Source organism: Chiloscyllium plagiosum, unplaced genomic scaffold (genome assembly GCF_037043375.1).
Source record: "Chiloscyllium plagiosum isolate Xiang-an unplaced genomic scaffold, Cpla_swu_hap1 HiC_scaffold_50, whole genome shotgun sequence".
Classification (NCBI taxonomy): Eukaryota; Metazoa; Chordata; class Chondrichthyes; order Orectolobiformes; family Hemiscylliidae; genus Chiloscyllium; species Chiloscyllium plagiosum.
Window position 1 is genome coordinate 51,860,119 of NW_028270188.1, and position 27,145 is coordinate 51,887,263.

The 27,145-nt window shown below is 48.0% G+C and overlaps 1 protein-coding gene across 1 annotated transcript; it reads left to right on the forward strand.

Moving 5' to 3' along the window:
* The first annotated feature begins 9,108 nt into the window (after positions 1-9,108).
* On the forward strand, positions 9,109-25,790 carry cct3 (chaperonin containing TCP1, subunit 3 (gamma)). The gene is made up of 14 exons (XM_043683975.2): positions 9,109-9,271; positions 9,411-9,472; positions 12,937-12,987; positions 13,909-13,971; positions 16,118-16,214; positions 16,880-16,997; positions 18,162-18,348; positions 18,744-18,893; positions 19,379-19,511; positions 21,468-21,549; positions 21,747-21,927; positions 22,457-22,702; positions 25,105-25,236; positions 25,383-25,790. The coding sequence occupies exons 1-14, from the start codon at positions 9,244-9,246 to the stop codon at positions 25,479-25,481; spliced, it is 1,629 nt and encodes a 542-aa protein (XP_043539910.1). The 5' UTR covers positions 9,109-9,243; the 3' UTR covers positions 25,482-25,790.
* Positions 25,791-27,145: the final 1,355 nt, after the last annotated feature.

Consider the following 27,145-nt stretch of genomic DNA (forward strand, 5'->3'; position numbering starts at 1 on the left):
GGGGCTGGCCACATGATTGACATCCGCGGCGCCACGTCGTGAGGCCGTGAAGCAGATCGCGAACAAAAAGAGGCGGGGCCCAATGTTGATTGACAGGACCTGGATCGGCAGCTCCAGGATAGCGACGGGACTAAGTGTTGATTGACAGTTCAGGGAAGGAACTTTGATTGGCAGCACCGGGATAGTGGCGGTGCTGAATATTGATTGACAGCGCCGCGGTAGGGCTTTTATTGGTAGCTCCGGGATAAAGGGGGCGGTGAACCTTGATTGACAGCTCAGTGTCATGACAGCACCGGCATGGAGGCGGAGCTGGCTATTGATTGACAGCTCAGGAAAGGGGTTTTGATTGGCAACACCGGGTTGCAGGCGGGACTGACTATTGATTGACAGCTCAGGGAAGGGGCTTTGATTGGCAGCACCTGGATAGAGGCGGTGCTGAATATTGATTGGCAGCTTCAGGATAAAAGGCGGGGCTGAACCTTGATTGACAGCTCAGTGTCAGGGTTTTGATTGGCAGTTTCAGGCTAGAGGCGGGACTGAACCTTGGTTGACAGCTCCATGGGAGCTGCTTGGCTTGCTGCATTCTTCTGTCCTCATACCCGTCCACTACTGCAGCTCATTGATAGAGGCAGGACTGAGATTTGAAACAGAAACAGCTGGAAAAGCTCAGCAGGTCTTGTAGCAGAAAGCGGTGACCGTTGCCAGTCCATGACTTGGAGATGCCAGTGTTGGACTGGGGGGGATGTACAAATGTCCAAATCACACGACACCAGGTTATAGTCCAACAGCTTTAATTGAAGCACTAGCTTTTGGAGCGGCCGCTCCTTCATTAAGTGGTTGTGATGAAGGAGCGGCGCTCTGAAAGCTAGTGCTTCCAATTAAAGCTGTTGGACTATAACCTGGTGTTGTGTGATTTTTTAACGTTGCCAGTCCAGTGACGCTTCTTCAGAAGGTCAGTGATTTAATTGGCATTTCACAGTCCCTTACCTTATACACTGATGACTGTGCTAGGCCGAATTCAAGTCCAACTCCATTGACAAAATTTGCTGACGACCCACACGGTAGTGGGTCGGATCTCAAACGTCGGGCGAGACAGAGTGTGGGAAAGTGGTAGACAGCTCAGCCGCCTGGCGTGGAGACAAGAATCTCTCCCTCGATGTCAGTAAAACGTAGGATCTGATCATTGACTCCAGGAAGTGTCTGCGGTGCGAAGGTGGAAGGTGTGGAGAGCTTCAGGTTCCTAGCAGTAAATATCACCAAACAATCTGTCCCAGTCCATCCACATCTACACTTGTCAAGAAAGGAGAAAGATAGGACTGCAGATGCTGGAGATCAAAGTTGAGAAGTGTGATGCTGAAAATGCACAGCGGGTAAGGCAGCATCCGAGGAGCAGGAGAATTGATGTTTCGGGAACATTCTTGATGAAGGGCTTAAACGTCGATTTTCCTGCTCCTGGGATACTTCCTGACCTGTCAAGAAAGCACACCGACGCCTCTATTTCCTCAGGAGGCTAAGGAAATTTGACATTGAGGTCCATCAATTTTTTTAATATAGATGCACCACAGAAAGCGTTCTATTTGGCTGTATCACAGCTCAGTACAGCAACTGCTCTGCCAAGGACTGCAAGAAATTAGAGAGAGTCGTGAACGTAGCCCAATCCATCACAGAAACCAGCATCCCTCCCATTGACTGCACGTCCCCCCTGCTATTGAGAAGCAGCCAACGTAATCAAAGACCCCTCCCAGCCCGGTTATAGTCTCTGTGGAATGATTTAACACAGACAGCTGTCTTTAAGAATATTCAGTATTGAGATAAATTTATAATTTGTAAGGGAATCAAGTGCTGGGGGGGAAAAGGTAGGAAAGGGGATTTGAAAATGATCAGCTCAGCCACAGGGTCATACAGCACACAAACAGACCCTTTGGTCCAACACGTCCATGCTGACCAGGTATACAAAACTTAACTAATCCTATTTTCCTGCGTTTGGTCCACAGCCTTCTATATCTTTTCTATTCGTGTACCTGTATAAATGTCTTTTAAATGTTGCCATTGTACCTGCCTCTACCACTTCGTCTGGCAGCTTATTCCACACATGCACCACCATTTGTATGAAAAAGTTACTCCTTAGGTCCCTTTTAAATCTTTCTCCTCTTACCTTAAACCTATGCCCCTCTAGTTTTGGAATCTCCTACCCTGGAGAAGATCATCCTATTCATGCCTCTCATGATTTTATAAACCTCTACAAAGTCACCCCTTAGCCTCCAATGCTCCAAGGAAAATAGCCCCAGCCTATTCAGCCTCTCCTTATAATCAGACCCTCCGATCCCGCAACGACATCCTTGTAAATTATTTTCTGCACCCTTTCTGGTTTAACAACATTTTTCCTATAGCAGGGAGACCAGAATTGAATGCAGTCTTCCAATAGTGTCCTAAACGATGTCCTGTAGAGCTGCAACATGACACCACAGGAAATGACATCACCAACTCAAACATATAAATAGAAAGCAGGCATCATCAGCAGTGCTTTGCCCGGAGGCCCACTGAAGATGTTACCTGGTATGGTGACGAAACGTCTGAAAATGAAACTTCCAGCTCAGAGAGCAAACCTACCTCCAGAACCTCAACCTGAGCTACAAATGTTATCAAAATTCACTAATGACCTCCCATCTCCTATACTCAATGTTCTGACCAATAAAAGCAAGCGTACCAAATGCCTTCTTCACCACCCTGTCTACCTGCGAAGCTGCTTTCAAAGAACTGTGAGCACGCATTCATTGGTCCCTCTGTTCAAGAACATGTCCCAGGGCCCTACCAATAACCGTGTAAATCCTGATCTCATTGAATGGCAGAGCAGAACCGACTCAACGGGCTGAATGGTCTACTTCTGCACCTCTTTATTGGGGCAGACGCTGAGTGGGTACAATCCCTTGTGCAAGAATGGAGTGCCCTGATGTACGTGTCTCCTGAGAGCAGCATCCAAAATATCAGGGCTTCTCTTGTGGGTGGCACGGTGGCACAGTGGTTAGCACTGCTGCCTCACAGCGCCAGAGACCCGGGTTCAATTCCCGACTCAGGCGACTGACTGTGTGGAGTTTGCACGTTCTCCCCGTGTCTGCGTGGGTTTCCTCCGGGTGCTCCGGTTTCCTCCCACAGTCCAAAAGATGTGCAGGTCTGGTGAATTGGCCATGCTAAATTGCCCTTAGTGTTAGGTAATAAGGGGTAAATGTAGGGGTATGGGTGGGTTGCGCTTCAGCGGGTCAGTGTGGACTTGTTGGGCCGAAGGGCCTGTTTCCACACTGTAAGTAATCTAATCTAAAAAAAAGTATATCTGTCCACTGAGCTGGGTGTTCATTGCTACTCACTCTCCTTCCTCTCGACTATGTTGAACCCTTTATTTATGAGGAAGCCACACTGAATCACTCTTCAGAGTCTCCAGGTTTTAAAGTTTTGGTGAGATGGCCCCCCAAACTAATATCGAGAGTGTATTGCTGGGAAAACCCAGCAGGTCAGGCAATATCCGGGGAGCAGGAGAAGGGCCTGTTGTACACTTTTGGACTCAGGTTGGTGGCAGGTTGGCTCAGTGGTTAGCACTGCTGCCTCACAGCACCAGGGACCTGGGCTCGATTCCAGCCTTGGCTGATTGTCTGTGTGGAGTTTGCGCGTTCTCCCCGTGTCTGCGTGGGTTTCCTCCGGGTGCTCCAGTTTCCTCCCACAATCCAATGAAGTGTAGGTTAGGTGAATTCCTGATGAAGGGCTTTTGCCCGAAACGTCGATTTTCCTGCTCCTCTGATGCTGCCTGACCTGCTGTGCTTTTCCAGCACCACACTCTCGACTCTAATCTCCAGCATCTGCAGTCCTCACTTTCACCTAGGTTAGGTGAATTGGCAATGCTAAGTTGCCCAGTGTTCAGGGATGTGTAAATTAGGTGCATTAGTCAGGGATAAATGTACAGTAATAGGGTAGGGGAATGGGTCTGGGTGGGTTATCCTTTGGAGAGTCAGTGTGGCTTTTGTTGGGCCGAAGGGCCTGTTTCTACACTGCAGGGATTCTATCAAACATTGCTGTGAATAGAATTAAGCAACAGTCCTGTTGATGGTTTGCTAATTGTATTCAGCTTAAATCTGTACAGGTGGAGAGCATCGATTGAGTATGCTGAACAACTAGGCAATGATGTCTGTACCTCTGACCCCAAGGGCCCCAGGTTCAAGCCGCATCTGCACCAGAAGTGTGTAAGTAACTGAGTCATTGAGATGTACAGCACGGAAACAGACCCTTCGGTCCAACCCGTCCATGCCGACCAGATATTCCAACCCAATCTGGTCCCACCTGCCAGCACCCGGCCCATATCCCACTAAACCCTTCCTGCTCACATACCCATCCAGTTGCCTTTTAAATGCTGTCATTGCACCAGCCTCCACCACTTCCTCTGGCAACTCGTTCCATACCCGTACCACCCTCTGCGTGAAAAAGCTGCCCCTTAGGTCCGTTTTATATCTTTCCCCTCTCACCATAAACCAGACAGTTTGATTAAAAATCCCTTCTGAACCTCCTCCTTGTGAGTAGTGCTCCTACCTCTGATCCAGAACGCCTGAGTTCAGGATCCCCCTGCTCCAGAGGTGTGTAATAACCTCCCGGGGCGGCACGGTGGCACGGTGGTTAGCACTGCTGCCTCACAGCGCCAGAGATCCGGGTTCAATTCCCGCCTCAGGCGACTGACTGTGTGGAGTTTGCACGTTCTCCCCGTGTCTGCGTGGGTTTCCTCCGGGTGCTCCGGTTTCCTCCCACAATCCAAAAGATGTGCAGGTCAGGTGAATTGGCTATGCTAAATTGCCCGTAGTGTTAGGTTAGGGGTAAATGTAGGGGTTGGGGTATGGGTGGGTTGCGCTTCGGCGGGGCGGTGTGGACTTGTTGGGCCGAAGGACCTGTTTCCACACTGTAAGTAATCTAATCTAATCTCCCTAAGCACTTTTGGTTGGAAATTAATTCCTGCACAACTTGGCAGATTCTTGTGGTGCAGTGGGTAGTGGTTCCTATGTCTGAGCCAGGAGACCTAGGTTTTAATTCCCGCCTGCTCCAAAGGTCTGAACGAGTTGATTAAAATACCTTAAAACACAGTTAATAAGCGCTGTACTAAGCAAGATCTGCATTGTCAAATTTAGCCTCAGTGCCTGCTTGATTGATGGTTTGCTGAGGAGTTTACCCTCCCCAACTCAGGATCTTCCCCTCCCTTCTCCCTCCCAGTCCCCCTGCCCTAGCCACACCTTCTCCCTCCCCCTTACCTCTAACGTCTCCCCATTCACCCTTCATCCCACCTGCCTCCACTTTCCCCTTCCCCCACTCCCCTCTCCCCTTACAAGACACAGGAGCAGAAATTAGGCCATTCAGCCCATCGAGCCCACTCCGCCATTCAATCACGGCTGATAAGTTTCTCAACCCCATTCTCCCACTCTCTCCCCATAGCCATTGATCTCCTTGATACTCAAGAACCTATCTATCTCCGTCTTCAATATCCTCAATGACCAGGCCTCCACAGCCTTCTGTGGCAGTGAATTCCATAGATTCCCCACTCTCTGGCTGAAAAAGTTCCTCCTTATCTCCATTCTAAAAGGGCTTCCCTTTACTCTAAGGCTGTGGCCTTGGGTCCTAGTCTCTCCTATCGCTGGAAACATCGTCCCAACATTCACTCCATCCAGGCCATTCAGTATTCTGTATGTTTCAATTAGATTCCCCCCTCATCATTCTAAACTCCATCGAGTATAAACCCAGAGTCCTCAAGCGTTCCTCATAGGTTAAACTTGTCATTCCCGGGACCATTCTTGTGAACACGTTCTAGAGCCAGTCTACCCTTCCTGAGATTTGGAGCCCAAAACTGCGCACTATACTCCAAATGTGGTCCCACATAAAGCCTCAGAAGTACATCCCTGCTTTTAGATTCAAATATTTTAAAAATAAGTGCCACCATTGCATTTGCCTTCCTAACTACTGACTCAACCTGCAAGTTTACCTTGAGAGAATCCTGGACTGGAACTCCCAAGTCTCTTTGCACTTCAGATTTCTGAATTTTCTCCCCATTTAGAAAATACTCCATGCTTCAATTCTTCTTACCAAGGTGCATGACCTCACACCTCCCCACTTCCCCTCCTCTCCCCCCTCCCCTCCCTTCCCTTTCCTCCCCCATCCCCTCCTCCAATCCCCATCCCTCTAACTCCTCCCACTTTGGCCATGCCCCTCTCCATCAATGGTCCCACCCCCCCTCTCACCTGGGCTCTGCCCCTCCATTCTCTGGCCCCGCTTTCCTTCTCTGGTCGCTCACTATGACAGACTTCCACCCTCGCCCTCAAATTCACTTGACCTCTCCATTTCCATCTTTGGCGACAGTCTCCAGGTGGACGTTTGCTATAAACCCACAGGCTCCCATGACTACCTGGACTACTCCTCACACCCAGCATCCTGCAAGATCTCTATCCCGTTCTCCCAATTCTCCTGCTCAGACAAGGAGACATTCCTATCCCACGTGTGCCAAATGTTCACCTATTTTGAACAATGTGCTTTCCCCTCACCTCTTGTTATCCAGACAGCCCTCCAGCACACCTCTTCCATTCCCCGCTCCGCTGCTCTAAGTCACCCCCCCCCCATGAAATAAAGACAGGGTCTTCCTTATCATCACCTATCACCCCAACAATCTCCACATCCAACGTACTGCCCATTTTAATTCCCCTTCCCACTCCCTTTCCAACATGACCATCCTTGGCCTCCTCCATTGCCACAGTGAATCAGACCGCAAATTGGAGGAACAATACATCATCGTCCGCCTGGGCAGTGTACAGCCCAAAGGACTCAATATTGAGTTCTCCAATTTCAAATAACCTCCCTTCCCATCCCCTGAATCCCTTTCTAGCCCCTCCCTTCCATTCCTCATCAACCCTTCCTTCCGGCTACCCGCCAAATTCATTCCTCCCATCAAACAACTAGGCCGTATTGTATTCCTACCGCTCTTCCCCCCCCTCAGCCCCCCCCCCCGCTTTATGTGCAGCTCCCTTTACACCCTCTCTCAAGTCCTGAAGAAGGGTTTTTTTTTTGTTTATTCATTGGGTGTTGCTGGCTGGCCAACATTGATAGCCCACCCTTATTTGCCCTTGAGGGTGAGCTGCCTTCCTGAATTGCTGCAGTCCACTTGCTGTGGGTTGACCCACAACGCTGGTAGGGAGTCAATTCCAGCATTTTGACCCAATGACTGTGATGGAACAGCGGTATATTTCCAAGTCAGGGTGGTGAGTGGCTTGGAGGGAAACGTGCAAGTAGTGGTGTTCCCAAGCACTTCGTGCCCTTGTCCTTCTAGGTGGAAATGATTACACCCGAAATGTCCACTTCTCTACCTCCTGATGCTGCCTGGCTTGCTGTGTACTTCCAGCCTCCTGTTGGTCTACCTTGGGATTCCAGCTTCTGCAGCTTTTTATGTCTCCATGACACCACCCTACCCATTCTGGCCCTACACCCTCCCTCCTGGCCCCACCTCCTGCCACTCTAACCCCAGCCTGTGCCACAATGATCCAACGCACTCCACCCTCACCCTATTTCTACTGGCCCCTGCTGTATTTCAACTCTGGCCCCACCCCTGCCACACTAACTCCACCCCCTGTCAATCTGGCCCCTCCTCTGCCAATCTGGCCCCACCCATGCCACACTAACCTCATCTGCTGCCACTTTAACCCCACCCTTTACCACTTTGGCCCTGCCATTGCCATACTAACCCCACCCCCTGCCAATCTGGCCCCACCCTACAATTTAAACCCCACCCCCTGCCATACTAACTCCAGCCCTGTCAATCTGGCCCCTCCCTGAACTCTTTAACCCCACCCCTTGCCATATTAATTCCACCCCTACCAATCTGGTCCCTCCCCTGCCACTCTAACCCCATCCTCTGCCACTCTAACCCCACCTCCTGCCATACTTACCCGAACCCTTGTCAATCTGGCCCGTCACCTGCCACTTTAACCCCACCCCTGCCACTCTAAACCAACCCATTGGCAATCTGGTCTTACCCCTGCTCTCTGGCCCCTCCCCTGACATACTAACCCTTATCCCTGCCATTCTAGCCCCTCCCCTGTCATTCTAACCCCACCCCTGCCATTACAACCCCACCCCCTGGCAATCTGGCTCCTCCCTTGCCACTTTAACCCCAACCCCTGCCACACTGGCCCCTCCCCTGCCACTTTAACCCCAACCCCTGCCACTCTGGCCCCTCCCCTACCACTTTAACCCCAACAATCTGGCCCCTTCCCTGCCACTCTTACCCCACCCCTGCCATTACAACCCCACCCCCTGCCACTCTGGCCCCCCCCTGCCATTACAACCCCACCCCCTGCCACTCTGGCCCCTCCCCTACCACCTTAACCCCAACCCCTGTCACTCTGGCTCCTCCCCTGCCACTTTAACCCCAACTCCTGCCACTCCGGCCCCTCCCCTGCCACTTTAACCCCACCCCCTGCCAACCTGGCCCCTCCCCTGCCACTTTAACCCCACCCCCTGCCAACCTGGCCCCCCCCTTTGACACTTTAACCCCAAATCCTGCCACTCTGGCTCCTCCCCTGCCACTTTAACCCCAACTCCTGCCACTCTGGCCCCTCCCCTACCACTTTAACCCCAACTCCTGCCACTCTGACCCCTCCCCTGCCACTTTAACCCCAACTCCTGCCACTCTGACCCCTCCCCTGCCACTTTAACCCCAACTCCTGCCACTCTGGCCCCTCCCCTGCCACCTTAACCCCACCCCTGCCATTACAACCCCACCCCCTGTCAATCTGGCCCAACCCCTGCCACTTTAACCCCGCCTCCTGCCAATCTGGCCCTTCCGGCCGTTTCCATCCCTGCTGCCCCCCTCAATCCCACCCCCTGCTGCTTCCCCTCCCTCACCCACCCCGTCATCGCCTCGCCCCGCCCCTCCATCCCATCCCCGCCCCTCCTGCGCCCAGCGCCCCGCCCCCTCCCCCTCCCCCTCCCGCGCGAGCGGATCCTAACGGTCACGCACGAGGAGCCGGGTGCACCCGAACTCGCCTGCCGCCGCCGACGGAGACGGAAGTCCCACCCTTGCCCTCCTGCGATTGGCCGGGCCTGGCGGACGCTGGTCGGCGATTGGCTGTCAACCGTGCCGAGGGAACGGGAACGGCAGCGGCATCAGGTTTGGTTGCGAGGGACTGGCGTGAGGCAGCAGAAGCTTCCAGAAAAAGAGAAAGAAAGATAAAAATGCTGGGACGGCAAGTGCTGGTATTAAGTGAGTGTCTCGAATCAGATCGTGGTCATTCATTTGGTGACTTTTTATTAAATTTATATGAATAATTCCCGTCTTCGCGATCTGTTTTTGTTTTTTAAAGAAAATTATATTTTCTCTCTTTTTATTCCCCCCCCCCCAGGTCAGAATGTGAAGCGGGAGTCCGGCCGTAAAGTCCAACAGGGCAACATCAACGCGGCCAAGGTGAGGAGAAGCCCGGCCACGCCGCCTACTCGAGCGCCGAGGCTGCAGACCGGGCCTAGGCCTCGGCCTCGGCCTCTCCTGCAGCCGCCCCCCCCCCCCCCCCCCACCTCCACCTCACAGCAGCACCGGCTCCTGCTCGTGTTGGGGGATCGGGCGGAGCGTGGCGGCTGGGACTGAAGGGGCTCAGGACCTTCCCTTCCCCCTCGATGGGCCTCCAGAAGCTTTATTTTGTCGGGTTCACATGGAGCTCAAGACCTTTTATTGGGTCTAAGGGGGCTGAATGCCTTTTCTTTGGCTCTTGATGAAGCTTAGAGGCATTTTATTGGGTCCACATAGAGATCGGGGGCATTTTATTGGGTCCACATAGAGATCACGGGCATTTTATTGGGTCCACATAGAGATCAGGGCATTTTATTGGGTCCACATAGAGATCAGGGCATTTTATTGGGTCCACATAGAGATCAGGGCATTTTATTGGGTCCACATAGAGATCGGGGGCATTTTATTGGGTCCACATAGAGATCGGGGGCATTTTATTGGGTCCACATAGAGATCGGGGGCATTTTATTGGGTCCACATAGAGATCACGGGCATTTTATTGGGTCCACATAGAGATCGGGGGCATTTTATTGGGTCCACATAGAGATCGGGGGCATTTTATTGGGTCCACATAGAGATCACGGGCATTTTATTGGGTCCACATAGAGATCGGGGGCATTTTATTGGGTCCACATAGAGATCACGGGCATTTTATTGGGTCCACATAGAGATCAGGGGATTTTATTGGGTCCACATAGAGATCAGGGGATTTTATTGGGTCCACATAGAGATCAGGGCATTTTATTGGGTCCACATAGAGATCGGGGGCATTTTATTGGGTCCACATAGAGATCACGGGCATTTTATTGGGTCCACATAGAGATCAGGGCATTTTATTGGGTCCACATATAGATCGGGGCATTTTATTGAGTCCACATAGAGATCGGGGCATTTTATTGGGTCCACATAGAGATCGGGGCATTTTATTGGGTCCACATAGAGATCGGGGCATTTTATTGGGTCCACATAGAGATCGGGGCATTTTATTGGGTCCACATAGAGATCACGGGCATTTTATTGGGTCCACATAGAGATCAGGGCATTTTATTGGGTCCACATATAGATCGGGGCATTTTATTGGGTCCACATAGAGATCAGGGCATTTTATTGGGTCCACATAGAGATCAGGGCATTTTATTGGGTCCACATAGAGATCGGGGGCATTTTATTGGGTCCACATAGAGATCGGGGGCATTTTATTGGGTCCACATAGAGATCACGGGCATTTTATTGGGTCCACATAGAGATCAGGGGATTTTATTGGGTCCACATAGAGATCAGGGGATTTTATTGGGTCCACATAGAGATCAGGGCATTTTATTGGGTCCACATAGAGATCGGGGGCATTTTATTGGGTCCACATAGAGATCACGGGCATTTTATTGGGTCCACATAGAGATCAGGGCATTTTATTGGGTCCACATATAGATCGGGGCATTTTATTGAGTCCACATAGAGATCGGGGCATTTTATTGGGTCCACATAGAGATCGGGGCATTTTATTGGGTCCACATAGAGATCACGGGCATTTTATTGGGTCCACATAGAGATCAGGGCATTTTATTGGGTCCACATAGAGATCACGGGCATTTTATTGGGTCCACATAGAGATCAGGGGATTTTATTGGGTCCACATAGAGATCAGGGCATTTCATTGGGTCCACATAGAGATCGGGGCATTTTATTGGGTCCACATAGAGATCATGGGCATTTTATTGGGTCCACATAGAGATCACTGGCATTTTATTTGGTCCACATAGAGATCATGGGCATTTTATTGGGTCCACATAGAGATCGGGGCATTTTATTGGGTCCACATAGAGATCGGGGCATTTTATTGGGTCCACATAGAGATCGAGGCATTTTATTGGGTCCACATAGAGATCGGGGCATTTTATTGGGTCCACATAGAGATCACTGGCATTTTATTGGGTCCACATAGAGATCAGGGCATTTTATTGGGTCCACATATTGATCACGGGCATTTTATTGGGTCCACATAGAGATTGGTGCATTTTATTGGGTCCACATAGAGATCAGGGCATTTTATTGGGTCCACATATTGATCACGGGCATTTTATTGGGTCCACATAGAGATCAGGGCATTTTATTGGGTCCACATAGAGATCATGGGCATTTTATTGGGACAACATATTGATCACAGGCATTTTATTGGGTCCACATAGAGATTGGTGCATTTTATTGGGTCCACATAGAGATCGGGGCATTTTATTGGGTCCACATAGAGATCGGGGCATTTTATTGAGTCCACATAGAGATCAGGGGCATTTTATTGGGTCCACATAGTGATCAGGGCATTTTATTGGGTCCACATAGAGATCATGGGCGTTTTATTGGGTCCACATAGAGATCAGAGCATTTTAATGGGTCCACATAGAGATCACTGGCATTTTATTGGGTCCACATAGAGATTGGGGCATTTTATTGGGTCCAGATAGAGATCAGGGCATTTTATTGGGTCCACATAGAGATCACGGGCATTTTATTGGGTCCACATAGAGATCACGGGCATTTTATTGGGTCCACATAGAGATCACGGACATTTTATTGGGACAGATAGGGCTTAAGGTAAGTTATTGGATCTAAAGGGGCTCAGGGATATTTATTGGACTTGTGATGGGGCTCAGGGGCTTTTATTGGGTCTGATGGAGGTTAGTTAGTTCTGTTGGATGTTGACGGTGCTGAGGCATGTTTTTACAGAGTTGGAATGGAGCTTGGGGGTTCAAAGGGGCTTAGGTCCTTCAATTGGCTCTTGATGGAGATCTGGGGCCTTTTTGTTGGGTCTAAATAGGGCTCAGGATCTTTCTCTTTGGCTCTTGGTGGGTAGGTATTGTGTCTAAATGGGGCCTCTCCTGATGTAAATGGGGTTGTGGAAGTTTTATTTGATCTACAGCTGAGGATCATTTTATTCTTGATCCAAATTGGATCTCAGGATTGGTTTTTTTGAAGTCCTCTAGTGCTTCGGATTGTCCCCTTGTGAAATTGAATGAGATCAGGATCTTTTTCTGGGCCTCTGTGGTGGTCATGCCTTTTCTGGAGTCAGTTTGGGGATTGAGACCTTTGTGCAGTCCAAAACAAACGGACTCAGGGCACTTGGGGGGTCAAAGTAGGGCCCTGAACCGGGAACCAGAAGGATTCTCGTAGTAGCTTTGGTCTTCATTCTTGTGCCTTTGACTAGCCTCCAGTACTCTCCATCCAAGCCAACAGGTCAATACTATCCAGGGAGCACTAAGTTAACTTGAGGTTGTATTCCAAGTAAAGTGAAGGAGCTCCAAAAATATTGCTCAGTATAGGTGAAAAGCCCTGTTATTGACACCTAATCGTTTTGTGGTTATGTTTTTCAGACAATCGCAGATGTTATTCGAACATGTTTGGGACCAAGAGCAATGATGAAGGTACAGAAAGTAACACTTGATGCATTAGACTGGTTTTGCAGCAACCTACCTAGACAGAATTAGAATTAGAATCCCTACAATGTGGAAACAGGCCCTACGGTCCAATAAGTCCACACCAAGCCTGTGAAGAGTAACCCATCCGTTCCCCTACCCTGTATTTACCTCTGACTACCTGCACATCTTTTCGACGGTGGGAGGAAACCGGAGCACCCGGAGGAAACCCACGTAGACACGGGGAGAATGTGCAAACTCCACACAGTCACCCGAGGCTGGAAACAAACCCGGGTCGCTGGCACTGAGGCACCAGTGCTAACGACTGAGCTACCGTGCTGACCCAAGTTGTAACATGCAATAGATTATTTTGGAACAGCTCAGTGTTGGGTTAATTATAAATGGGCTGGGTGGAACTAGTGACGGAAATCTGTGTGTAGTCAAGCAGCTCGCTTGGAGTCATGTGTGCAGCGATTGATAGTGACTGATGTTCTTATAGCACACTGATGTCTTATAGCACACACAGCTGCTACTCCCATCCTTAAAAGAGTGGAGAAATAATTTAAGTCAACGAGGGAAGACTTACAGTCATACACCACGGAACAGATCCTCTGGTCCAACCAGTCCATGTGGACCATATTCCCTAACTAAACTAGTCCCACCTGTAGCCTCAACCTTTCCTATTCATGAACTTATCCAAATGTTCTTTTAAACTGTAACTGTACCCACATTCACCACTTTCTCTGGCAGTTGATTCCACACGTGAACAAAAGATCGCCCCCTTTTAAAATCTCTTTCCTCTCGCCTTAAAAATATGCCCCCTAGATCTGCATGTATTAATCAACAGGAGCTCATTCTATTGTGCTGCATTGAAGTTAATGTGATGTAATTTATTCTTCCCATCCTGTTTCCCCTCCAAACAAAAATCAGATGCTGTTGGATCCCATGGGTGGCATTGTCATGACAAACGACGGGAATGCCATTTTGCGAGAGGTAGGTGTTGTTTAACCAGTGTGATGTGGCGGTGCTGGTGTTGAATTGGGGTGGACAGTGTCAGAAGTCACACGACACCAGGTTATAGTCCCAACAGGTTTATTTGAAAAACCAAGCTTTCAGAAGGTTTGTGATTTCAAGTAAACCTATTTGACTATGACTTGGTGTCATGTGACTTCTGACCTTAACCTGTGCGAGCATTAGGTATCTGTTTGGGTGTGCTTCTTCTCACTATGTCCCCCTTGACATGAATGTGTTTGGCATAAGTGACAGCTTTCTAGCTGTCATGATTATATCTCTCATTTACTGATTTGTTTGATTTGAATTTCTGACCATGGAGCCATGGCACACTGAATCAAGATCTTTGTGCCACACACAGATGTACAAGAGCATTTATTTAAAACTGTGGACCTGTCTATGAAACTCCCATCCGATGGACCCCCATGTTGTCTAGTTCACTATTATGGAGTCATAGAGATGTACAGCATGGAAACACACCCTTCGGTCCAACCCGTCCATGCCGACCAGATATCCCAACCCAATCTAGTCCCATCTGCCAGCACCCAGCCCATATCCCTCCAAACCCTTCCTATTCATATACCCATCCAAATGCCTCTTAAATGTTGCAATTGTACCAGCCTCCACCACATCCTCTGGCAGCTCATTCCATACACTTACCATTCTCTGCGTGAAAAAGTTGCCCCTTAGGTCTCTTTTATATCTTTCCCCTCTCACCCTAAACCTATGCCCTCTCGTTCTGGACTCCCCAACCCCAGGGAAAAGACTTTGCTTATTTATCCTATCCATGCCCCTCATAATTTTGTAAACCTCTATAAGGTCAGACCTCAGCCTCCGACGCTCCAGGGAAAACAGCCCCAGCCTGTTCAGCCTCTCCCTGTAGCTCAGATCCTCCAACCCTGGCAACATCCTTGTAAAACTTCTCTGAACCTTTTCAAGTTTCACAACATCTTTCCAATAGGAAGGAGACCAGAATTGCACGCAATATTCCAACAGCGGCCTAACCAATATCCTGTACAGCGGCAACATGACCTCTCAACTCCTGTACTCAATACTCTGACCAATAAAGGAAAGCATACCAAACGCCGCCTTCACTATCCTATCTACCTGCGACTCCACTTTCAAGGAGCTATAAACCTGCACTCCAAGGTCTCTTTGTTCAGCAACACTCTCCAGGACCTTACCATTAAGTGTATAAGTCCTGCTAAGATTTACTTTCCCAAAATGCAGCACCTCGCATTTATCTGAATTAAACTCCATCTGCCACTTCTTAGCCCATTGGTCCAACTGGTCAAGATCCTGTTGTAATCTGAGGTAACCCTCTTCGCTGTCCACTACACCTCCAATTTTGGTGTCATCTGCAAAGTTACTAACTGTACCTCTTATGTTCACATCCAAATCATTTATGTAAATGACAAAAAGTAGAGGGCCCAGCACTGATCCTTGTGGCACTCCACTGGTCACAGACCTCCAGTCTGAAAAACAACCCTCCAACACCACCCTCTGACCTTTGAGCCAGTTCTGTATCCAAATGGCTAGTTCTCCCTGTATTCCATGAGATCTAACCTTGCTAATCAGTCTCCATGGGGAACCTTGTCGAATGCCTTACTGAAGTCCTACTGTAAAGAGGTTTCAATAGATTCAACTAATTGGTCGTACTAGTTGTGTAGCAAGTTAAGATAATTTTCAGTAAAGTCCAGGAGGTCAGGAGAATGTTTTCACACAGCTAGTTGCTGTGATCTGGAACTATCTGAAAGGGTGATAGATGCAAGTTTGATTGAAACTTTCAAAAGGAGGAATTGAATAAATACTTGAAAAGAATTGCAGGGTTGTTGGGGAGGATGTAGGTCAAGTTGGTTAGATCTTTCAGTGAGTTGGTGCAGGCATGACTGACTGAATTGACTTGTGTGCATCATGCTATAGTGAAGAGCTTCAATAGTCTTGACCTTGGGCATGAACTACAAAACTCTGAGGGTCCCAAGTTCCATCGGTGTTGAGTTGAGAACTGTCAGCCTGAACTGTAAGAAGCAACCTTACAACTCTTGATTCCTTAATCCTGACTGAGCAGTGACAGCAAAACATCCTCAGATTCCTTCCTCCGACTCAGGCTTTCCCTTCAATCTCCCAGATCCAGGTGCAGCACCCAGCAGCAAAGTCCATGATTGAGATCAGCCGCACCCAGGACGAAGAAGTTGGTGATGGGACCACCTCTGTCATCATCCTCGGTATGTAAGAATTTCACTTGTTGCTCAATGTTTTCTGACTGTCCAGATTTGTTCAAAACTTCCAGTAAACTGGTTGTGCTTTTTCTTGAGAATTCTTGAATTAAAGAAGGTGAATGGGTGGGGGTTTTAGTAGCAATTGGTGGGAAGAAGCAGGTTAGCCAGTGGAGCAAATCAGATTTATTTTCTGGTGGTAACTGGGTTTGAATTGCGTTCCTGGTGGAAACCTTCAAACATGCAGAGCTGCCCGAGTCCTCATGCATCGCTTTTGATCGTAATTCCTTGACACAATAAAATGACCGTGCTTACTATACTACATTTGGAAATGACTTCCCTTAATTGCCAGTGGGTTGAGGCCTTCGCTAAAATTGCAGTGCCTCTCCACCACTGCGACTCCCCCCGCAGCCCTACCCTCGTCTCAGAAGCTAGCAATGTTCTAATGGGTTCACATAGTGAAGTCTTGATGCTTCAAAATTGGAAAGATGCAGAAAAATCATCAGGCCCCTTGATAGCATCCCTATCTATGAACAGTCTCCTACCTTACCAGTACTGTGAAATGCAACTGGATTGTAGTTGGCACAAGAGGATGTTAAGTTCCCAGTTGAGTGAGTGGCTGGGGGAATGCGTGGCTGTTTGGTTCTGTGTTCAGATAACTTGGTTTCTTTTAGCTGGAGAGATGCTGTCAGTTGCCGAGCAGTACCTGGAGCAGCAGATGCACCCATCTGTCATCATTGGCGCTTATCACCAGGCACTTGAAGACATGCTCACTACCCTCAAGGAGATCAGGTACGGTATCTCTGTTTCTTGTTCACCCATACAGAGTCGAAATGGGACACATTTTTGTGTTGCCAAAAAAGCACTTCACATCAATGCATTGCATTTTTGAAGGGTTATGAGCTGTAAACTATAAAAGGAACAAAGAATTTGTCTTATTGTTTTATAGAATGCAGAAACGTTGGCCAAGATATTTTGGGTAAATTTCTGGAATGCCTAAGGCAAATTCCTGTTCAAATATGCAAAGCAAGCTCAAATGTTTCATAGAATCCCTACAGTGTAGAAGTGGACCTTCAGCTTATTGAGTCCACGCCAACCCTCCGAAGACATCCCACCCATACCAACCCCCACCCTATCCTTGTAATCTTGCATTTCTCAAGGCCAATCCACCTAACTTGCACATCTTTGGACTGTGGGAGGAAACCAGAGCACCCAGAGGAAACCCACATAGGCACTGGGAGAATGTGTAAACTCCATACAGTCATGCTCATAGAGTCGTAGAGATGTACAGCATGGAAACAGACCCTTCGGTCCAACCCAATCTAGTCCCACCTGCCAGCACCCGGCCCATGTCCCTCCAAACCTTTCCTATTCATATGCCCATCCAAATGCCTTTTAAATGTTGCAATTGTACCAGCCTCCACCACATCCTCTGGCAGCTCATTCCATACATGTACCACCCTCTGTGTGAAAAAGTTGCCCCCACCGGGTTCAATTCCCACCTCGGGCAACTGTCTGTGTGGAGTTTGCACATTCTCCCCGTGTCTGCGTGGGTTTCCTCCGGGTGCTCCGGTTTCCTCCCACAGTCCAAAAATGTGCAGGTTAGTGTGAATTGGCCGTGCTAAATTGTCCCGTAGTGTTAGGTGAATGGGTAAATGTATGGGAATGGGTCTGGGTGGGTTGTTCTTAAGGCTCGGTGTGGACTTGTTGGGCCGAATGGCCTGTTTCCACACTGTAAGTAGTCTAAATCTATATCTTTTCCCCTCTCGCCTGTTACCCGAGGATGGAATCAAACCTGGGTCCCTGATGCTGTGGGGCAGTAGTGCTAACCGCTGAGCCACTGTAGTGTCCTTCTGAAAAATATCTCTGGCTAGTACTGATCAGAATAGTTTTATATTCTGTGACATTCACCGACTGTTTGAAAATCTGTCACCTGCATCACTTATGTTTTCACAGTACTCCTGTCGATGTCAATGACCGTGAAATGATGCTGAAAATTATCAAAAGTGCCATTAACACAAAGGTGAACAATCTCCAGATTGACCTGGCCTGTAACATTGCGCTTGATGCTGTGAAGACAGTGGAGATGGAAGAAAACGGCCGCAAGGAGATTGATATCAAGAAGTATGCCAAGGTGGAGAAGGTAAGTAGTGTACCCTAATTAACCATGGGGTGTATCACAGCTAACTGTCCTCATCAGGTAACCAGATTCGTGTCACTACCAATCGGTGTCACAAGACAGTAGGATCCTCCTCTCACTTTTCCTCTCCCTGGTTGTGATGCCCTTAACTTCACTGAGATTGACTAATCTAGTATCAGAAGTATTTTCATTGGGATGACTTTTTATGTTTCAAGTGGAGAACTGCTTCTACACTGTCTGGAAGTGGGGAAGAGCATTCACGTGTCATTAATGTCACTGACAATTCCATCGATTGTGCATTTACTGTATGCATCTGGGTTCCACAACAGTGAGCAGAAGCGGATTGTTCAGGCGCTTTGTTCATGCAAACTGTGTAACCCATTTCTCCGCATTGACAGATTCCCGGTGGTTTCATTCACGAATCCAGTGTGCTACGGGGCGTGATGGTGAACAAAGACGTGACCCACCCACGGATGCGCAGACATATCAAGAATCCCCGCATCATGCTGTTGGATTGCTCGTTGGAGTACAAGAAAGGAGAGAGCCAGGTTTGAGGCTTCTGTTTTCATCTACCTTTGACTGTTCTTGAGTGTTTTAATACAGCAGTGGTGGGAGGGAGCACCAGTCAGCGAGTAATGTCATTTGATGGGTCATCTGCCATTGGTGCCCTGACAGGTATCTTTAATCCAAGCGAAACTTTATCACTCGCAAACCTAAGACAATGGATGTTCATTCAAGCCATCATGGCTAAGCCTGATATTACCCTTGCCCAGCTAGGGAAGGGGAGGGGAGGGGATTGCTGATCGATGATCCTTATACCGTACTGGAGAGGGGTTACTGATGATACCTTGTCCTCAGTGTGTTGACTCACTAACTATGTTAGTGATCTGATCAACCTCTCCAGCACCTTATCAAGGGAGTATCTCCCAGTGACATGGCACATTCCCTCCTATACATATCCTGAACGTTGAGTATTTGAAATGATTGATTGCAAATTTTGCTTGAGCTCTGAATAGTTGACGTGTTGTTCCAGACTGATATCGAGATCACACGTGAGGAGGACTTCACCCGTATCCTGCAGATGGAGGAAGAGTACATCCAGCAGATTTGTGAGGATGTTATCCGCCTCAAACCCAACCTGATCTTCACTGAGAAGGGTATCTCAGGTACTGTGCACCAAGTCACAGGAGGACCTGTTCAGTTCGGGTAGACTACTAAGTGGAGGCAGCCGGCATATCACTCTTAGAATCAGAGTCCTTGATAAATGGGCTGGCTTGTTCCTCTCGGGTATTGTATAGAGGAAAGGTGCAGGAGTGGTATTTGCTTGATTGTGCGGTATTTGTGATCAATTCAGCCAAGCTGAGTACCCCTGTGACGACTTACCCCCAGTTCTGGTGCACATTGCTTCATCTTTGCAACGAGTATTAAAGGCTAGAACCACCTCTACCCTTCCTGGCTTACTCGGTGACCTAACTACAATCTGTTGGCTGTGTGGCCCCAGTTTCATGGTGGGTGAATGTGGCAAATATTAGTTGCCTCTACCAGGCCATGTATCTATTTTGTTACAAAAGGTTGTAGTAAATTATATGCTGTATCGTCGGAGGCAAGCTAGCGAGATGAAAAGCATCGTTTAGTACAGCGCCTTCAGTCTACAGCTCTCTGTTGCAGTGCTATTTTAGGTGAAAATTCTCCCAGCCCATTTTCCACATGCTAAAATGCAATTAACTATTTTCTTCATTCTTTCATGTGATGAGTGTGTTGCTGGCATTATTTTTTGTCCTCAATTGGTCTTGAACTGAGTGCCTTTTGGGCCATTTCAAACTGCAGCAGGGGCAGAAGGCAGTTAGTGAGGATGACAAGTCTGCAGGGGGATATAGACATGTTAAATGAGGGGACTACAATGTGGCAGATGGAATAGAATATTGGAAAGTATGGGCTTATGCACTTTGGCAGAAGGAATGGAAAATATTGCTTAAATGACACCGGCTGCAACAGAGGGGGTTTGACAGTCCAAGTGCGTGAGTCACAAAAGCTAGCATCTCAGTTCAGCGGGTAATAAGAAAGGCAACTGGAATTTCTAAAACGAATGGAGTACGTAAGTAGCGAGGTCCTTCTAAAACTATGCAAGGGTCTGGTCAGACCACAACAGCCATACTGTGAATTCTTCTGGTCCCCTTATGTATGCAAAGATATATGGCCAGTTCAGAGGTGGTACATTAGATTGACTCCTGGTATGAAGGGATTTTCTCAGGTGGGGGGGAGTAGGTGGGGCCGTACTCATTGAGGTTAGGAGAATGAGAGGAGATTTCATTGAAGTAGAAAGATTTTTAGAGAGGCTTGACAGGGCAGATGTGGAGAAGTTGCTTCCCCCTTGTCTAGATCAAAGTGCATTATCTCAGAGTAAGAAGCTGTCCATTCAAGACAGATGATGAGTATTTTTTTCTCTCTGGGGTTAGTGGATCTGGAATTATTTCCCGCAGAGAGCTGTAAAGGCTGGGTCTCGAGGATGAGATAGAGAGATTTTTAATCAGGAAAGGAATTGAGGGTTATGGGGAATAGACAGGAAAGTGATCTATCAGATTAGAAGTGATCTCGTTGAATGGTGGCAACTGACTGAATGGCCTACTTCTGTTCCTACATCTTATGGGCAGTTAAGGCACGTTCCTGTGGGTCTAGTCTCACATGTAGACCACACTGGGTAAGGGCAGTAGATGCCTTTTCCTCAAGGATATCAACGACCAGGGCCCCCATCACTGAGATTGACTTTCAATTCCAAATTTATAATTAAGCTTAAATTCTGCCAGCTGCCATGGAAGAATTTGAATCTGTGTTCTCACAGTATTAGGCTGGGCCTCTGCACAGCTAGTGACGTTAGGGCACTGCCACCATCTCTGTGCCTGGCGCTGCCAAATAAACATTGTGCACTTGGTCTGTAATCACGTTGAAAGATGGTGCCTATATGCTTATGCTGAAGAGACAAGCCCGATATAAGAATCTATAGGCTCGGTCTTGAAACAATTCATTACTAGCTCAATCTAGGCAGCTTCACTGGCTGCATTTTGAAGGTTAGATTCTTTCGTGGCATGCTATGTCAGCTTAATATTTGCTTTCTCCTCTCTCAGACCTGGCCCTCCATTACCTCATGAAGGCAAATGTCACTGCCATCCGTCGCATCAGGAAAAGTGACAGCAACCGAATTGCCAGGTACAGTGAGCTATCTTCCAGTGGGAAACTGTGTGGCAGGGTTTTGCTGGATAAGGATTTGCTGTATACAGTGTGGAATGTGTTTCTAGAACTGGTCTTTCTTTAAGTCCCATTTCAAATGTGAAAATATTAATGTTATTCCTGAAGCACTTGGAGCAAGTCGAAATCTTCTCTGAATCTACACATGCTGTTTGCAGGGCGTGTGGTGCTCGGGTTGTTAGCCGGACTGACGAGCTGAGGGATGAGGATATTGGAACCGGTGCTGGGCTGTTTGAGGTCAAGAAGATTGGCGATGAATATTTTGCTTTCATCACCGAATGCAAAGAACCCAAAGCTTGTACCATCCTCCTGCGAGGAGCCAGCAAAGAGATCTTGGCGGTAAGTGTAGGCTGGGTGAGATCAAAGGTTCTCATTAGAATATTTGAGAGGGGTTTAAAATTCAAACCCATATCCGAAATTGGCTGCTTTCTTTGTTGGGAAGGAGGGTGCAGCTCCACTGTTTCCAAGTTTAGGGCAGCTGGAAGAATCCATTACTGTTGCACAACTGCAAAGTTGTGGCCACCTGGAGTTGACATTTTAAACAGTGATGTGTGTTCAGTTGTGCGTGCAAGCACACGCTCCCCTTTCCTGCAGTCTGCTGTGGCGGGCAGGAGGAATTGGGGTGGGAAGTGTTCATAAGCGGTCAGAGTTGAAGGAAGATGATCTACACAGTGATAGAAGCAACACAAGGATTACCAGAGGTTAAGGATTGAGGGGTTTGTAGGGAGTAGAGGAGGCTACACTGAGGTGCCAATGCTGTGGACAAATTTTAAAAATTGATCAGAATGTCAAGCTGCTTATTTAAGTTTTGCTGGACTGGCTGTGAACTGATTTGGGAGAGAGGTTGAGGTTCCATTCTCTGTTTCAGGAAGTGGAGCGTAACTTGCAGGATGCCATGCAAGTGACTCGTAACATCTTACTGGACCCACACCTGGTGCCAGGGGGTGGAGCGGTGGAAATGGCCATAGCGCATGCCCTAACTGAGAAATCCAAGACCATGACTGGAGTCGAGCAGTGGCCATACCGTGCGGTGGCTAACGCCCTTGAGGTCATCCCCAGGACGCTAATTCAGAACTGTGGAGCTAGCACCATCCGTTTACTGACCTCCCTGCGGGTAAGGCGTGCTGCTTTTCCACACTGGACCCTATCAGTTCATCATCTGTGATAATCAGATTGCTTACAGAGTGGAAACAGGCCCTTCGGCCCGGCAAGTCCACACTGACCCTCCGAAGAGCAACCCACCCAGACGGTTTCCCCTACATTTACTCCTTCACCTAACACTACGGGCAATTTAGCACGGCCAATTCACCTAAGCTGGACATTTTTGGACTGTGGGAGGAAACCGGAGCACCCGGAGGAAACCCATGCAGACATGGGGAGAATGTGCAAACTCCACACAGACAGTTGCCTGAGGCATGAATTGAACCCAGGTCTCTGGCGCTGTGAGGCAGCAGTGCTAACCACTGAGCCACTGTTCTGCCAATGATTCGGTCCTCCTGGTTACTGAATGTTTGGGCACTCTCCTTCCTTACTCAACTTTGAGCTGAGCTTTCTGTCCCTATCCTTCTTTCTGAAGCTACAACATATTCACAGCTCTGGGAAGCAACCTGCCTTCCCATCCTGTACTCAACCCATCTATTACTGAAACCTTTTGCCAATCTGTTTCTCACCTGCAGGAGTTGTGGCACGGAGTGGGAAGAATCTGTGACTGTTCTGCAGAGCTGCTTTGTCTTTGTGAAGTTAGGGGGTTAACTCCATTCCAGTCTCAGATCACCCTGCTCAGCAGCCATCTCTAGGATTGAAAGTAGAGTCCCCCCTGCCCAATTTGAAGGATTTATCCCACCTTCTCCTTGCTTATCCCACTCCCAGATTTTTGGGAGAGTCCTTTCCGATTTGATTCAGTCTGTTGCCCAAACAGGAGTCATAGAGCTATAGGGATGTACAGCACGGAAACAGACCCTTCGGTCCAGCTCATCCATGCCGACCTAATCTAGTCCCGCCTGCCAGCACTTGGCCCATATCCCTCCAAACCCTTCTTATTCATATACCCATCCAGATGCCTTTTAAATGTTGCAATTGTACCAGCCTCCACCACTTCCTCTGGCAGCTCATTCCATACATGCACCACTCTCTGCGTGAAAAGGTGGCCCCACAGGTTCCTTTTGTATCTTTTCCCCTCTCACCTACCCCAGCGGAAAGATCTTGTCTATTTACCCTATCCATGCCCCTCATGATTTTGTAAACCTCTAGAAGGTCACCCCTCAGCCTCTGACGCTCCAGGGAAAACAGCCCCAGCCTATTCATCCTCTCCCTATAGTTCAAACCCTCCAACCCTGGCAACATCCTTGTAAATGTTTTCTGAACCCTTTCAGGTTTCACAACATCTTTCTGATAGGAGGAGACCAGAATTGCGTGCAATATTCCAACAGTGGCCTAACCAATGTTCTGTACAGCCACAACATGACCACCCAACTCCTGTTGACTGTAATACTCTGGTTGACTGTTCTTTGGTAGAGACTGCACTCCCATCCACCTCAACTCATTTGTCTGTTAAGAACTTGTCTAATGCTGCGTTGATTAAGTTTAAATGTTGAACTTTCTTTCCCAGAAGTTCAAGAAGGCTGGTGTTCTAATGACCCTCGAAAAGAAAGATTGTCCTTACCTCTGTCTTAAAAAGAAACAATTTTAATTCTTAAGTCGTGTCCAATACTCTGAGTCTCCCCTGCAAATTAGCTTCCTGATATCCACCCCAACCAATCTCCTCAGGATTTTCGACAAGATCGTCCCTCATTCTTCTGAATTTGAATGGGTATCAGCCTAACTTGTTCAACTTGCCCTTCATCCCAGGAATCTGTCACGTGATCATTCTCGGAATTGTTTTTTTAAAGTAATTACCTATTTTTTTCCAAATAAGGAGAACTAAACTGTACACAGTGCTCTGAGTACGTCAAAGTGTGGCGCTGGAAAAGCATAGCGGGTCAGGTAGCATCCAAGAGTTTTCCAGCATCACACTTTTCGACTTCGATCTCCAGCATCTGCGATCCTTACTTTCTCCTAGTGCTTTAAATGTGGTCTCACCAAGGCCATGTATAGCTTCAGTAAAACGCCCCAACCTTTATATTCCCATCCATTTCTGATAACCGCTGAGATTAATTTCTCTTTTTAAACACTGGAGGTTAACTTTATATGATTAGTGTACCTAATCGCTTCTGCACCGGTGAGTTCTGCAATCTCGCCATACATACGTTTTGGGTTTTGTGTTCTGTTGACCAAAGTGGACAAATTCCCTTTTAAACACAGAACAGTACAGCACAGGAACAGACCTTCTGGCCTTCCGCATTTGTGCTAACCATGATATCATTCTAAACTAATCCCATCTACCTGCACCTCATCCATGTCCCCCTATTCCTTGTCTGTAAATGCCTCTGAAACATTGCGTTTGCATCTGACTCATTTAGAGTCGAGGCTGTTGCACCCGTTTGATCTAAATGGGGACTGATGTGTTTTCTTCACCAGGCAAAGCACACGCAGGATGGCTGTCAGAGCTGGGGAGTCAACGGAGAGACCGGGGCCTTAATGGACATGAAGGAGCTTGGCATCTGGGAACCTCTGACTGTCAAATCACAGACCTTCAAAACATCGGTGGAGGTGAGTCTCAGCTGAGTGCTGAGGACAGGGGTTGTGATTAATGCAATGAAAAGGTGTTTCTTTGTGTAAGCCATTCCCTCGGTATGTGCTCCCCAGGTACTAATGTGCAGTCTGTTGTAGATCATTCCAATGTGTGTTTCCCACAGACCGCCATCTTGCTCCTGCGCATTGATGACATAGTGTCCGGTCACAAGAGCAAGAAGGAAGATAGTCGTGGAGGAGACGGAGATGCCTCGTACAATTAAACCCAGACAGGGCTGAAACAGAAGGCAGCACTGCAGCAGGAAGGACCACCATGATCAACAACAGCCTCCTCGACACCCTTAACCACTTGGGATGGGCAGCCCCCTCGCAACCACAGACTCTGGAAATATTTATTGTTTAAAGAAGGGAAAAGAAAGCAAGGTTCACCTCAGTCAGTGGCCGTTGGTTGGGTAGTGAGGGGTAGTGAATAAAATTACTGTTACCGTGTTTTGGATGTCTGATCAAGAGCAGCGTTTGTTTTCATTTCAAGGGTCAGCATTCAATAAAGATGGCTCCAACGTTGGAAAGTTGCTGATTTCTGTTTCTTTAGCACTTTTTATTCCATTCTCTCCATCTCTGTTTCACTCTGGTACATGTGCTTTTCAAGGACTCTCCTCCTGGTTGGTGGTATGTCAGCACAGCCTGGCTGGTAAGCCTCAAATACTCCATGGCAGTGCTGAGTGGGATCTCCAGACAGGTGAGCAAACACTCACCAGTAAATGCACAAGGGGAGGGGAATTGGAGTTCATGGCACCAGTGTAATGCAGTTTCCTGGTCTCCCGCTAACTCCTGGTTTTACAATCGCACGGTTGTAACTGCACTGAGTTGCTGTTTGTGCGTGGGGCTTTGCTTCCGCAGGAGTTGAGGCTTAAAAATTCCATGTGACCACCTGATGTGTGTTCTCGCTGTAGCAGAGGTACAGGTGTTGACGGTGTGAAGAATGGTTCAATTGTGGCTGCGAACTAAAACATTCCCATTTGCAGTCACCAAAGCTGCATGTAAAACCTGCGTTGAACAGTCTCTGAATGGAATTACTAACATTCACAGATCAATGCCGGGTATGACAAGGGCTTTATTGAATAAGCTCAGTAATAATATAAGATCTCAACGTGACTACCCTGGCACAATTCTACAGCTGTCTATAATTTCAACGGTACTTAAGTTGTCATTCTTCATAAGTGATTTTCGCGAGTGAATGAGAAATTCAACTCTGCAGAGCCCTCTCATGCCTGAGATATCAGTGTGCTTTTTCTCTGTTGCATTCCTGTTGAATAACAGGCCTGTCCCATAAAAGCAACAGTTGCATGACTGAACTCGGCTTAACCAAGTTGTGAGTAAAGCTGAGTTCAGTGATGTTCAGACAAAAAATATTCTATTCCTGTTTGTCTTTTCACACGTTCATTATTGTTTTTGAAAATTCCAGATGGTAAGTCACCCATTATAGGAGAAGAAACAAAATATGTGCTGATGTACCCTTTAGTTCTAGAAGACCATCTCTGGTTAATCCCTGACTTTCACACTATTCTAAGTGTTAGCCCTTCTTGCATCCACCCTTACTTGCCACACGCCAAACTTTACCCAGTTCTGATGAGAGATCATCGACCTGAAACAAACTCTTGTTTCTCTGTGCTGGGGAGCTAGCTGGGACCTGTAGCCTATCTCCCATTCTGTCATTCCCATCAAGCAATGGGATCAGCTCTGGTTCAGTGAAGAGTGCAAATGGGCATGTTGGGTGATATTCGGCATATGTGACAATGAGGTGCCAAGCTAATGAAGCTACAAAACAGGGCAAGTTGTATACCAAAGGTGTGAAAGCATCATGCGATGGACAGGGCTAAGCAGTCTCGCAACTAACAATCGAAGCTTTGCAGTCTTTTTTTAGATT